The following is a 13,317-nucleotide window of genomic DNA, read 5'->3' as shown; positions in this document are numbered from 1 at the left end:
GACAGGTTATGATGTCTATGGTGTCTTCCTGTGGCCACCTGACAGGTTATGCAGTCTCTGGTGTCTTCCTGTGGCTACCTGACAGGTTATGACGTCTCTGGTGTCTTCCTGTGGCCACCTGACAGGTTATGACGTCTCTTGTGTCCTCCTGTGGTCATCTGGCAGGTTATGAAGTCTCTGGTGTCTTCCTGTGGTCACCTGACAGGTTATGAAGTCTATGGTGTCTTCCTGTGGTCACCTGACAGGTTATGAAGTCTCTGGTGTCTTCCTGTGGTCACCTGACAGGTTATGAAGTCTATGGTGTCTTCCTGTGGCCACTTGACAGGTTATGAAGTCTCTGGTGTCTTCCTGTGGTCACCTGACAGGTTGCAAAGCTTCTGGTGTCCCATCCATGGTAATGAAGTCTCTGGTGTCCTCCTGTGGTCATCTGACAGGTTATGAAGTCTATATGTTTCTGTGGTCACCTTACAGGTAATAAAATCTCTTGTTCAGTTTTATTTTTGTGGCTTTTTCAGTCAGTTAGGCCATACAGAATCTAAATCTTCTTAAATTGGACAAAGTATTCTTGTGTGGCCAATAGCTTCATTAACTATGTTGTTTATGTGTAGTGTTAATGCCCACCCATCAATATTCCAGCCACCTGTAATAATTGAGTCTGGACCAGACAATCCAGTGATTGCTAGTATGAGCAATGGTTCACACCTTTGACACACAATCAACAAAATTACTGAGCATGACCACCAGTTCAATTACTGGCAAGTCGCCTCTGAAAACCAGCTTAGGTTGCTGAGGACCTATTCTAACATGGAACTCCAACGGTGGCATTAATGGAGTGACAAGATCTAAGTGTAGATCCAATTTTCCTTAAGCTGAGGCCTAAAATATATATGTTGTGCCACAATGGGTAGAATTCCACATTGAAAAATGGCTTCAACAGTGAACGCACCTTTCAGTTTCTTGACCGGTGCCTGCCTTAACATATATCCTCAGCTCATGAATGCATCAAAACATCCATTGACTGACAGTCTCAAAGTTGTGCACGATATGAGAATGCTTCAGTTAATATATACATGTCAAACCTCAATGACTATAACTATGACATGAATGCACATAAATGCCAAACACATTCAACCACCTCACTGGTTTTCTGGATAGAGTGTGTGTTGGAGAGGGGAAGGTTGGTGGTTTGCTTGGGTTGTCAGACTGGCTGACTTTATTGATGCACGTCATTGGACCCCAATTGCGTAGATCTATGCTCATGATGTCAATCACTGGATTGTCTGGTCCAAACTCGTATTATTTACAGATCAACATCATATCACTGGAATATGGCTTAGTGTGGCATTAAATAACAAAAAACAAACAAACACATGTACATGCATGCATGTTGATATATAAGTGTAATAATCTTAAACGTGACATTGAACACGATTTCACCTCACCACGCCCAACACATTCAACAGCATTTTGAAGCTCCCCTCAAAAGATCATGAACCAATGGTGAAAGAGTGAGTGAGTGAGTATGGTTTAACGCCGCTTTTAGCAATATTCCAGCAATATCACGGCGGGGGACACCAGAAATTGGCTTCACACATTGTACCCATGTTGGGAATCGAACCCGGGTCTTCGGCGTGACAAGCGAACGCTTTAACTACTAGGCTACTCGACCGCCCCTAATGGTGAAAGAGTGAGTGAGGATGGTTTACTGCCTGTAAAGCAACACACCTGTACTATCAGGGTAGGCAGCCATCATTTTACTTCTGGAAATCACACAGATCCTTACAAAGGAATTACTTGAACTACTTGGCAAATAAATCACAAGAGATTTTCTTTTTTCCAGTTTTTATTTGCAGAAAAAGGTTTGTGAACAATGCCTTTTGAACAAGACCCACAACCCTGCTGTTAGATGCCTGTATTGAACAGGGTTAGAACATTCAGTACAGCAGTGAAACAATCATTCTGAAGGTTAACACATGCTACCGCCTCAATACCGTCAATAGTTTACATTTGATCAAGTGTATGTTTATTCATATTACTTATACTGACAGCTTCTGGCACTTATAAATTAATAACAAACTGGTAACAAATATCATGCCTAAGACTTCAGTGAGTCTACAGAACAGTGAGGAGTGAGGTGGACATTGAAGAGTATTCCTGCCACATCGCAGCTCAGGGGAGAAGTGATGCAGTCTGGAGATCATCACCGCAAGGATGTGACCCACAAGCATAGGTATGGCCATAACTGGCAAGGATCAGTAGTGGGGAGAATCTGGAACTCAACCCTCAGTGGATCCTGGCATGATTAAGGGTGCCACCAGTGTGTTCTTGTACAGTATTATTCGAGCAGTATTAGTACCAACATTGCATCGCGTTACGGGGACAACTTCACAGCAATGTTTGTGACTGTTGTCTGTGTTCTGTTTGTGCTGTTAACTCTCTTAAAAAATTCAAGTCGGCTTCAATAAGGAGAAAAAAGAATGATAGTTTATGAAGCAGCCATATCTGAATTCAAAATGGAAATCTTTAAAGATACAGTTAGATATGGTCAACATACCGCAATTTAATTTTCAGGATTTACCAATTTGTAAAAATAAGAATTATTTCTTTTCAAAAGAAAAAAATATTAAAGCATCGATCTTATTAGTTGACAAACTGATAGCATTTTGGATATAAATCTATTTCAAAAACATGTGTCAGTGTTATATATACTGAAACACTTTGAAAACGCATATTCAAAATTTGTACCTTATATTTGGCCAAGTGACCACCAAAATCAAATTAAGTTGTTCTCTATCTCGGCATTAGGTGATCAAACACAACAATGTCGTGGTTCAGGTTGGAATCTCCTTTGATGTGTTTTGACATGGACTTGAACGCAAAAACATCTCATGTCTGATGCTTGAAAACCTGATCATGCGTTTTCAAAGCGTATCAGTATAATTGTTTCAAAATAAATATATTCCATTCACATAGCATATCAGCAGTACTTTTAACACAGTTTTGACTTTTCAAACTCCAAGACTTGGATGATTCATAAACACAAAAACAAAAGGTATTGCCTGTATCGTATAAAAACTCAATGAGTCACAACCTTTAAACCTTCAATACCATGTACAAATGTACCTGTACATCACATTCGTGCTAGATTTGATATAAACAAGTGGTATAGTGCATTGAATATGCAATCTAAAGCATTATTCCACACAAACTCCAAACTCCTTTATTAAGATACTTAATTACATTAAATGTCTTATGGTACATAGTACTGCTTTGGATATAACCCATATTAAATATTTAATGTAATTGACTTAATTTGCCATTGTGTCAGTCAAAATATAATAAACGTGAAACTATCTCCGTAAATATACATTTAAAGCTGTAATCAACCATACTATGAGACTCTAAAACCAAAATCTTAAGAAACTTTTGTTACCAGGTTATGAGAAACAATTATTTTAAATAAACATGGTTTTGGGAAACTAAAGAGAAATCACGTACATAATTACATGCGATGTGTGAAGACAATAGTGCAAAGGTGAAAGATCTTTAATGGACTGGACGGAGACAAGGCAAGGAAACTGGCTTTTAAATATCAGGTGCTTGACAAAAGTGTTAAGCCATAGCACCCCCTACTTTGAATTGAGCTTGATATTTTCCACAACCTCAGCTAAGGGAGACTATATGCTTCCTTACTCAGTGTTCAAGCAACTCATTAAATATACTTAACAGCTTTGTGACACATGTCATATTCTATCAAAATATTGTTATTAGAGTCTCACAGTATTCAATTTAGCTATATGAGTCAATTATGGTGCATGCTCGATAAATACTCAGAATAGAGAAAGGGAGGCAACTCCTACAGGCTTACAGAAAACTGTTCATACCATAAGTTCATCTTGTTTCTCAATTCAATTCACACTCAAAGTTTACGAACATGTATGTACAAAGAATCTTCTTGACATTAAACAACCAAACTACAAAGAATTAAATCCAGGTCTACGCAATGAAATGTATGAAAATATTACATTATCTAAGGCATGGATTTTGTTTTCTCATAATTAATTGACATAATTTAGGTAACAACAAAAATAATGAAAAATATCCGAATTCAAAGCTCATGCAAATAACTGAAGTGAAGGAGATCATTGTTGGTTAATAACACATAAAGGCAAAGTGTGCTCCAGAGAATAAAAGCCTCAAAGTTAAACAAAGGATATGGAGATACAATGTAGCCACATCAGCATTATACCTTATTACCTTTGGTATTTGTTCCCTATCAAATAAATCAACACCACCCACGAGTTGTTCATATTTTGAATGTGTAAGTATCAGGGCTTTGTAGATATATAATAAATCTTCATATTTCAAACAGGCGGATCCATATGGGGGGTTCAGGGGTCCCCCCATCTTTTGAAAAGCAAATGGTGTATGTTGTAGGAAAAAAAATTGACTGAGAGAAAATCTGGATATTTTGGACCCCTCTCTTTTAAACAGTGCTGGATCTGCCCTTGTTCAAATTAGAACATGTTCTCTGGTTCATGTATCGGACCTGTCATTCCTTATGAAGTGTAGACACTACCATATCAAATTAAGTTCTGTTCACATTTGTTTATCAATGGTAAATGATCATAAGATTGATGATTGATGAAAAAATACACAGTGTAACACAGTAATAATTTTTTAAGGTTAAGAGCATTGTTCATTAATAACAGACACACATTGAAACATCTAAATAACACCACAGCAAGACCTTTGTCATATAAGCTATAAATAACAACCTGGCTGAATATACTGTTATACTAAGTTCTGGAATAAACAGTAGTGAAGTAACAGACAGCTGTAGCTAAAATGGATACATGGCAATCAACTAGGGCTGGGACGAGTCCAAATTTACTACCCAGGTACCCACCACGATATTACCCGACCCTACCCGGATGCCCACTATATGTCTCAAGACTTGGGTGTAAAAAGTCTGATTGGGAATAGTTTGACCGTAGCCCTGGTAAAATGTATTTAGATACACGTATAAAACGATCTGGTCATGCATACACTGAAGTTGACTGAAGTTTTATCTTTATTCAAACCTATAAAGGTCAGAAGGTATGGGTGCATAGTCAGAAAGAACTGCAAACAATAGTGAATTGTAGTGTAACCATAGAGTTTCAGATATTTTTTGTCAATAAACAATATATCACGTGACTAACCACGGATACGGGTAGTCCTGTTGGTACCCCGGTCCTACTCAGTACCCACCCGACCCGAGTACCTGAGTTACCCGTCCCAGCCCTACAAATCAACCAGCACTGTTATTTATTGGTGTAGTGGATTCACTCTATTTAATATCCATCTACATAAAATACTTTTCTTGGTAAAATTATTTTTCTCCATTTCTACCTGTTATAAAACAAATGTACCGGTACTCATATTCCTGTTTATTCATAATCCAGCAGTAAATATATACCACCTATCGTAACATATTTACGTACTAGTGTTATATATTAACATGTAAAGTTTGCAGGTATTTTGGTAACACATTGTTTATATATCTATATATATATTTACATCTGGTATATCAAATAGATATATGAATGCCAATATTATTAATAAATGTACAATTAATAAATTCAAGTCTTTATAAGACAGTTTGTAAACTTTAATTTAAATGTTTTCTTTGCGAGGCCTCGACAAAAGCATCAGTGGTTACATAAACTAAATGTGTAATAAGGTCTTTTACCATGTGTATCATGGAAAAACATTGTCAACAAATCAAAATTGAACAGAAAGCACAGTACTGAACACAAATTACCATTGTGAAAGACGAGATACTATCATATATAAACCAGCCAACGTTAACTGTCAACATGGTCAGCCATCTTAACCTTCTACAGCCTCACAACCCTATTTTATATACAACCTCAGAGGCTTATTCTACACAAATCTTATACACTAATCTCAAGTAGAAGGATTATTTACGATTAGATTCAATATCAGCAATAGAAATGTGTTAGTCTAGCTTTGGCTTTATATTTCTTTTTAGCTGGTTTACAAGACCGACTGACAAATAATAAAAGGATTATTGATACAAAAAGAAATTGGGGCCGATGATTGGGTGAAATGGAAAAGAACCCATGAAATTTGATCACTGCTGTTGGTAACATACGGTGCATAATGCATACAAGCCATTCTCTAACAAAAATAACAATTAATTATCTTTTTGTATCAATCATAAATCCATGATGGTGTGATCAACAAGTTTGTTTTTCATTCATCAGTAGCAGTACTAATGTGGAAGTTGAAATTTTATTATTAAAAAAACCTGGCCACCTACATTGAACTTTAGGCCATTTTTGGGGTTAACCAACCAATAAAAAGTACAAGGCTCAGTGAGTGGCATTTATCTCATGTTACTTACATCTTATTAGGCCGCAGCCATACCAAATCCACTAGGCACCAGACACAGCATATCCCATCATGTGATTCAAACCCCGACTTGTACGATATGAGAAAGAACTTCCATTAAGCTAACCCACCACCCATAGTCTGTGGACACTGTGATTTGAAACAAGGCCCTGTTCCACAAAGCAACCCTGACCTACGACTGTCTAGGTGTTAAAGAATGGGAGTTACGACAGTCGTGTTGCTAAGATCGCTTTTTGAAACAGGACCCAGAGCCTCCTTGCACAAAGTGATCTTGGAGCTAAACTGTTATAATGCTATGTTATAGAATGGGAGTTATGACAGTCGTAGTGCTAAGATCGCTTTGTAAAAAAGGACAATGGCCTTCTTGCACAAAGTGATCTTTGAGCTCAACTGTTGCAAGTATGACGAAAAGTATGGGAGCAATGATGGCTGTAGCTCTAAGATCCATTTGTGCATGTGGGCTCGGGATGTATTTGGAATGGGGTTTGAAAGCTGCTGATAATCATTGAAACATGTAAAATTCAATACATTTAACACATGCAGTGAAGGTACATCTGGACCCACTTGCACAAAATGATGTCAGCACTAAGACCATGGTAACTCCTGTACCTACCATGGACATACAATAGTTGTAGTACTAGGGAAGCTCTGTGCAAGTGGGCCCTGCTCCCTGTGATGCTACTACCTGGAACCTGTAGTATGTGAAGATGGAGAAGATGAGGCCCTAATGTTCCTTCCCACACACACTGTAGCTTCTTGTACACTGTCATCACACATATACAAAACGGTTGACAGTCAGAAAATGACTCAGTTCTCATAACAAAATGGTACTTTATTTAGAAAAACATACCATTTATGTGGAAATAATAATCTGTCATCCAACTGTCACCCATTTCCACTGATATACAATAGCTCCTTCTAATTTTATCTTCATTTATATAGTCATTATTAAAATATATATAAATGCCAAAAATCTATTTCTATTTCCACTAGCCCACAGGGATGAAATTACCTTTAATAGAAGTCCAGACTAGCCTTAGCTTTCCAATTCTAATACTGATAACAGTTTGGAAAACTCAGAAAAACTGAGGCTTGGACTGGCGTGCAGTAACCATCGGTTACAAATTACAATGAGCTGTACACATTAACTATCAAAACTGTTCTTTTTCTAAACATGTGAATGAAAGGCTTGTGTCTAATGAACCAACATCCCTCTTCAATCACCATCTAGTCAATCACCCAACAGTTACACACTGAAAGTTCAACACACTCATTATGCAACAACACAAGTAAACAACTCAGAAAATCTACCAAAAGGACAGGTAATATCACAGTCACAATAGTAACTATTCCAATTATAAAGCGTCCGTAACCATGACAACACCATGCCAAGGTGATATGTATAGTCTCAGATTTCCCAGACCAAGCACGTACTCCACTCTTTATCCCTTCATACCAGCATCAGACTGCATCATATACAACATCATGCATCATGTGATTTCTGACAAAATCAATCATGGATATCTGACACAATGCATCATGACATCTGACACAATGCATCATGATATCTAACACAATGCAACATGACACCTGACACAATGCATGACATCCAACACAATGCATCATGACATCAGACACAATGCATCATGACATCTGACACAATGCATCATGGCATCTGACACAATGCATCATGACATCCGATACAATGCATCATGACATCCAACACAATGCATCATGACATCAAACACAATGCAACATCCGACATGAAATGAATCATGACATCAAGTCAATTACATCTTGTCCGATATCCTAAAGCCACAAAATAAACAGCATGATGCCGGATGTCATACACAAAATTATGCGCTATGTAATTTCCAACAAATTGCACTGTGTCATAAATGGAGCATTTCATCCAAGCGCTTTTGATATGAAATATATCTACACAAGTCGACAAAAAATGTAAAACTTGGCGAGGAGTTTTAAACTATTATGGACGAGTGTTGATATATTTGATATCAACATGATCAAAAGACACAAGGGTAAGATTCTATTTATCATCCAACATCATTCTTCCAACTTTTTCAGTTTGTAGACAGTAATAAGCAGTGTTTTAAGTCTAAAAAGTACTGCTTACCGATTCAGTAGCAGAGGCATTAGTGATTTCATTTGATTGTGACACCATGGTAACCAATGACGTCACAATGGTCTGCAAAGCATTGCGATGCTGTTTTATTGCATTTCATTTGATCTCGCCCAAGCAATATCTCCTGTGGGAGCCAGTTTTGGATGATAAACATAATATATCCCCATGCAACATTCAACATGGTACATATGTTAAAACAACAACAACAACAACAACGTGCAGCAAGTGCACCTTCAGGGATAGAGACGGGAGACAACAAGCTGGTCCACAACACAATCACAGCAGTTGTCCTTGTAACAATAGCATACTTGGGGAGAGTATCATAGCCCTCCACCATTTTCACTAAAGCTCCTTGCAAACAGACCAGTGGTGGTGTCTAACCCTGAAGACATACATCATGTCAGCGTTAGAAATTGGCACTAGTCCTGTAGTCCTTGCCAAACTGCCTAATAGTTCAGGTATCATAAGGACAAGTAGAAACTGGCCATTTGTAAAGGATTTGCTACATGTTATCATTATAAGGACTAGTGGACTGGACTGTTAATTTCTACGGCTGCTGATGTGCCATGCAATATTGCAAACCATGCAAACCTATCACACTGACGCAGTTAACTTGGTACATCTGAATGACATCAATCAGCAATAGGTAAATAGGCCTCAGTGGGTAAAGAGTTCAATGATTTGATGACTGATATCAGACTTATTGATCTTGGTACTGCAGAACTTACTTAATAAAAGGGTTGCCAATATTCTCAAGCCATATACAGTAAAACCCTAAGTTCTCAACACACAGATCAGGATAATACATCATCTAAAAGGAGTAGACAAATGTCAGTTACAGCCAAAACATAAAGAAAGGAAACGCGACATTTATCTAGCTGCATTTTGATGCATCATGAAATGGGACTAAGCCTGGGCAAATTTTAATCAGGTCATTCAAACAAATTTCTTGCCTGCTACCTCAAGTTTTATGATTAACAGATACAAACAAAACATCCCCTTGACCTAAAATGCAAAAAATTGGTACCAAAGACTGCCACAGTCCTTCCGATAAATACTGGCTCATCATTTGTAGACACACCTTTCCTAGTATATATATATATATATATATTGGCCTGTCTTAAATGAGATTTCAGATATCTGTTTTGTCCTTGACACATACATAAAAAACTTAGTTAAGGAACTGTTTTTGTATCAAAAAAAGAATGTCTCTAAAATGATCAAAATGCCTTTAACTGCACATACATAATCATTTTCTTGCACCATCCGTCCTCCAACATAACATTCGTGCAATCCTGCACAGCAATTGTTGTTCTCATGGCATTATTTTTCTTCTCTTGTGCCCCTGTCATGGTACTCCTCGTGTTACCATGGTTACGGACATCTCTCCCAGTGAGACTTCATTGTTGTATATACAGTGGCTGCTATGTACAAAGGTTCCTGCTCACTTACAAAATTCTCACCTTGGTTACACACATATGCATCAACATAGCCTATGTAACCATAGCAACTGTAAACCATAATGCAATGACACATGGATGAAAATACAGACCATATCAAACACCTGAGAACATTACAAGATCTCGGCATTTCACAAGAGCAGACAAAGGACTGACAATGTTGTCTTCTCTGCCCTTGTACAATGAATGAAATAATCTCACAGGAGAGCAAGGAATACCTCTTTTAAGCAACTCTAAACCTAATATTATGAAATATAATTAATAATAAAGTTCAAGTAACAGTAAATCATCAACAAAATGGTGTTAAAGGCAATGGAGTTTAATATCACGTTCAGGATTATGGCACTCATATAGTGGCGTGCATGCATGCGTGCGCATGTGTGCATGTGTATGTGTCCCTGTGTGCACCAGACATGAGGCTCACACGTGACATGTGGGGAATCTATCCCAGGTTGTTGGCATGACAAGTAAATGCTTTAACCACTAGGCTATCCCACTGCTCCTGATGTCAATGGTTTAGTACTATAGTTATATGCCATGTATCTCATTCCACCTACTGTTATCTTATTACTTTTGTTGTTCTTAGCAATCTAAATTCAATTTTTGTAATTCAAGTACATTTGGAATAAAAATATATATTAAAAATGATCACATGATATGTTTTTTTTTCTAAGAAACAAACAGGTAATTTCAAGTACCCTAATACAATTGAAGAACTATTCCATACCTCAATCATACCTTTGCAAATTCACGTATATTCCTTGCCTCCAAATGAGCCCTGTTGTACTCCAGGTTGTAAACATAGCTGTCACCCATGTGTCATCCATCCTACATTAAACTCTCAGGAATAAATACATAATACAAATGCATAATTAAAGAATAGGACTGTTACAATTATATGTACATATTCAATGGAACAGTTTTACAAAAATATTATTTCATCAGTGTACATGTATATGTTTATTACCAATTATTGCTTCCCCCAAACTTCAGCCAGCCTCGACTATCCAGGGTCTCTCCATTCTGTTGGCATAAATACCCTGGACACAATCGCCACCATAGCTATATTATGGTAGTGACGACCCCTGCTCCATCTCTCTTATCACTGAACTAGCACACGATTTCTCTCACTCATGAGCTTGAAGTCAACAACCAATCAAAATGTCTCTTCTGAATGCATGTTTGGCATACATCTTTATTCAAATCACAGTCTCATATGACCGAGCTCTTAATATATTTAACCAACTCAGAAGACTGTTTAACATGAACTTGTAGCTTGAAAAAATGTGGGAAGTTCTTATGTTCAAGATGTCCTACTTATATTTAGGGTGAGGTGAAATTGGGTTTAGCGTTGCATCCAAAATTATTGCACTTATAGAGCGACATGTGTGTGTGTGTGTGTGTGTGTGACCTTCCGCTCTCCGGGCAGACGCTCTACCACTAGACCATGGAGGCGGTTTATATATTTTAGACGGCATGTAACATGGCAATTGGAGTATTGGTTACTACACTGCTCTGTCAGCCATGAAGGAACGGTGTAATTCCACTGGATGGGTATTTTTAGCATTGTGTGTCATTTGAACCCCACTCAAAAAAAAGATGTGTTGGCAAAGGGTACAGGATATTTATCATAACAGAACGGAGACATAATACACTGGACAATCGAGGATGATCTTCAGCTGATGATTGTAGTGAGAGTATCAAGGTGGGTTGACTCTTAGCCACGATTCTTAATAAAACAATTTGTAATAATATCGGGGGATTCCAAACTTCATTTGGGGTAAAGCAGAAAAATTCTGTGACTTCTCTTCTCGTCAATTGACTTCGGATACTGTAAACTCGTATATCAACAACATATGTAGATCACCAAGGTAGCATTAATGCAATGTCACCTGCGACATTTGATTCTCATATCTCACTATAAAGACCTACACTTAGCATTCAATATCACAGACTGTACGAAAGTTTGGACTTGTGATTCTTATAATAGCATCATATATACAAAAGTTTGTAAAAACACAGAAAATTTGAAAATAAACAAATCTGTGGTCCCATTGCAAATTGTTTGGGAAATCATTCAGAGTAAGGACAGGACCCGTGTGAGAATGATCAATTCCAGAAATGATCCAAAGGGCTTCATTGAGCATGTCCTGTCATTCCAAGTAGGACCCAAAGGTCACAACAACACCCTCAAAACATCTCCAAATCATTGAAGGCTGCAGTATTAGTGAGCCCACCATCTTCTTGCTCTGATGTACTTTCCTTGATCCGTGCTGCAAGCTGAGCCCGAACTTCTTCATCTTCAGGAGCATTTTCAATATGGATGACACGGTTGAAGGTCCTCCATCTTAGACACAACTGTACATACATCTTACATTGTACATACATGAAGACAAGTCCACCAGTGAAACCAATAGCGACCACTATCAGCTTGGTCCAGAACGGCCAGTTCAGGTTGCCATTGGCCACTTCCTCAGTGGTGCGGTCGATGAGGACGTACAGAGACCAGATGACACATGTGATGGCTATCATGTGGAATGTGACAGAGCAGATGATTTTCCTTCTTTCTGCTGATGACATATCAAGCTTCTCCCACTGAAACAAGAAGAAAGTTCACTTAGAGACAGTGTGTACATTGCCTTGTCAGTGATTGAGCGGCCAATAGCTCCTTAAACATACTTACTTCAGCTATCCACGACAGCAACCTATGAAAACATATCTGGGCCTGGCAAGCCAGAAGTTGATATGATAATACCCTTGCAGTTAAAGTGTGTGTGTGTGGTTGATATGATAATACCCTTGCAGTTAAAGTGTGTGTGTGTGTGTGTGTGTGTGTGTGTGTGTGTGTGTGTGTGTGTGTGTGTGTGTGTGTGTGTGTGTGTGTGTGTGTGTGTGTGTGTGTGTGTGTGTGTGTGTGTGTGTGTGTGTGTGTGTGTGTTTGTTTTAATGTCAAAATCAGCAATGTTCCAGCTGTAAAGAATCTGGACCAGAAAATCCAGTGATTGATATTGTAATCAATGGCTTTGGTGTACGATGACATACATCAATGATGACAACAAGTCAGTGAGCCTGACCTCCCGATCCATGAGGTCACCTTAGGTTGACCAGCATAGGTTGCTGGGGACCAATTCTAACCAGGCAGCTCCACTGGGCCATGCTGTTGAGGGCTTGATGATATACAATTAGGTCACACATTGTAACCACCTGGTCCTCAACATGACACATCATTAATGTTGGTCTATTTGTTGTGTAATGCCGCCCACATATATAGCCCATCTATATGGCGGCAGTCTG

The 13,317-nt window shown here is 38.2% G+C and overlaps 1 protein-coding gene across 1 annotated transcript in view; it reads right to left on the bottom strand.

The window, feature by feature from the left end:
* Positions 1–8,128: 8,128 nt before the first annotated feature.
* Positions 8,129–13,317, bottom strand: part of LOC139468042 (E3 ubiquitin-protein ligase MARCHF1-like) — a 40,837-nt gene continuing 35,648 nt past the window's right edge. The window contains exon 4 of the mRNA XM_071249732.1: positions 8,129–12,618. Within this exon, the coding sequence (XP_071105833.1) occupies positions 12,214–12,618 (405 nt within the window). The 3' untranslated portion in view covers positions 8,129–12,213. The remainder of the gene's footprint in view (positions 12,619–13,317) is intronic.

This window comes from Haliotis cracherodii, unplaced genomic scaffold (assembly GCF_022045235.1).
Source record: "Haliotis cracherodii isolate W230 unplaced genomic scaffold, xgHalCrac1.p SCAF_2, whole genome shotgun sequence".
Lineage (NCBI taxonomy): Eukaryota > Metazoa > Mollusca > Gastropoda > Lepetellida > Haliotidae > Haliotis > Haliotis cracherodii.
Note: the sequence above shows the minus strand (reverse complement) of the source record. Positions and strands in the feature narration are given on the sequence as shown.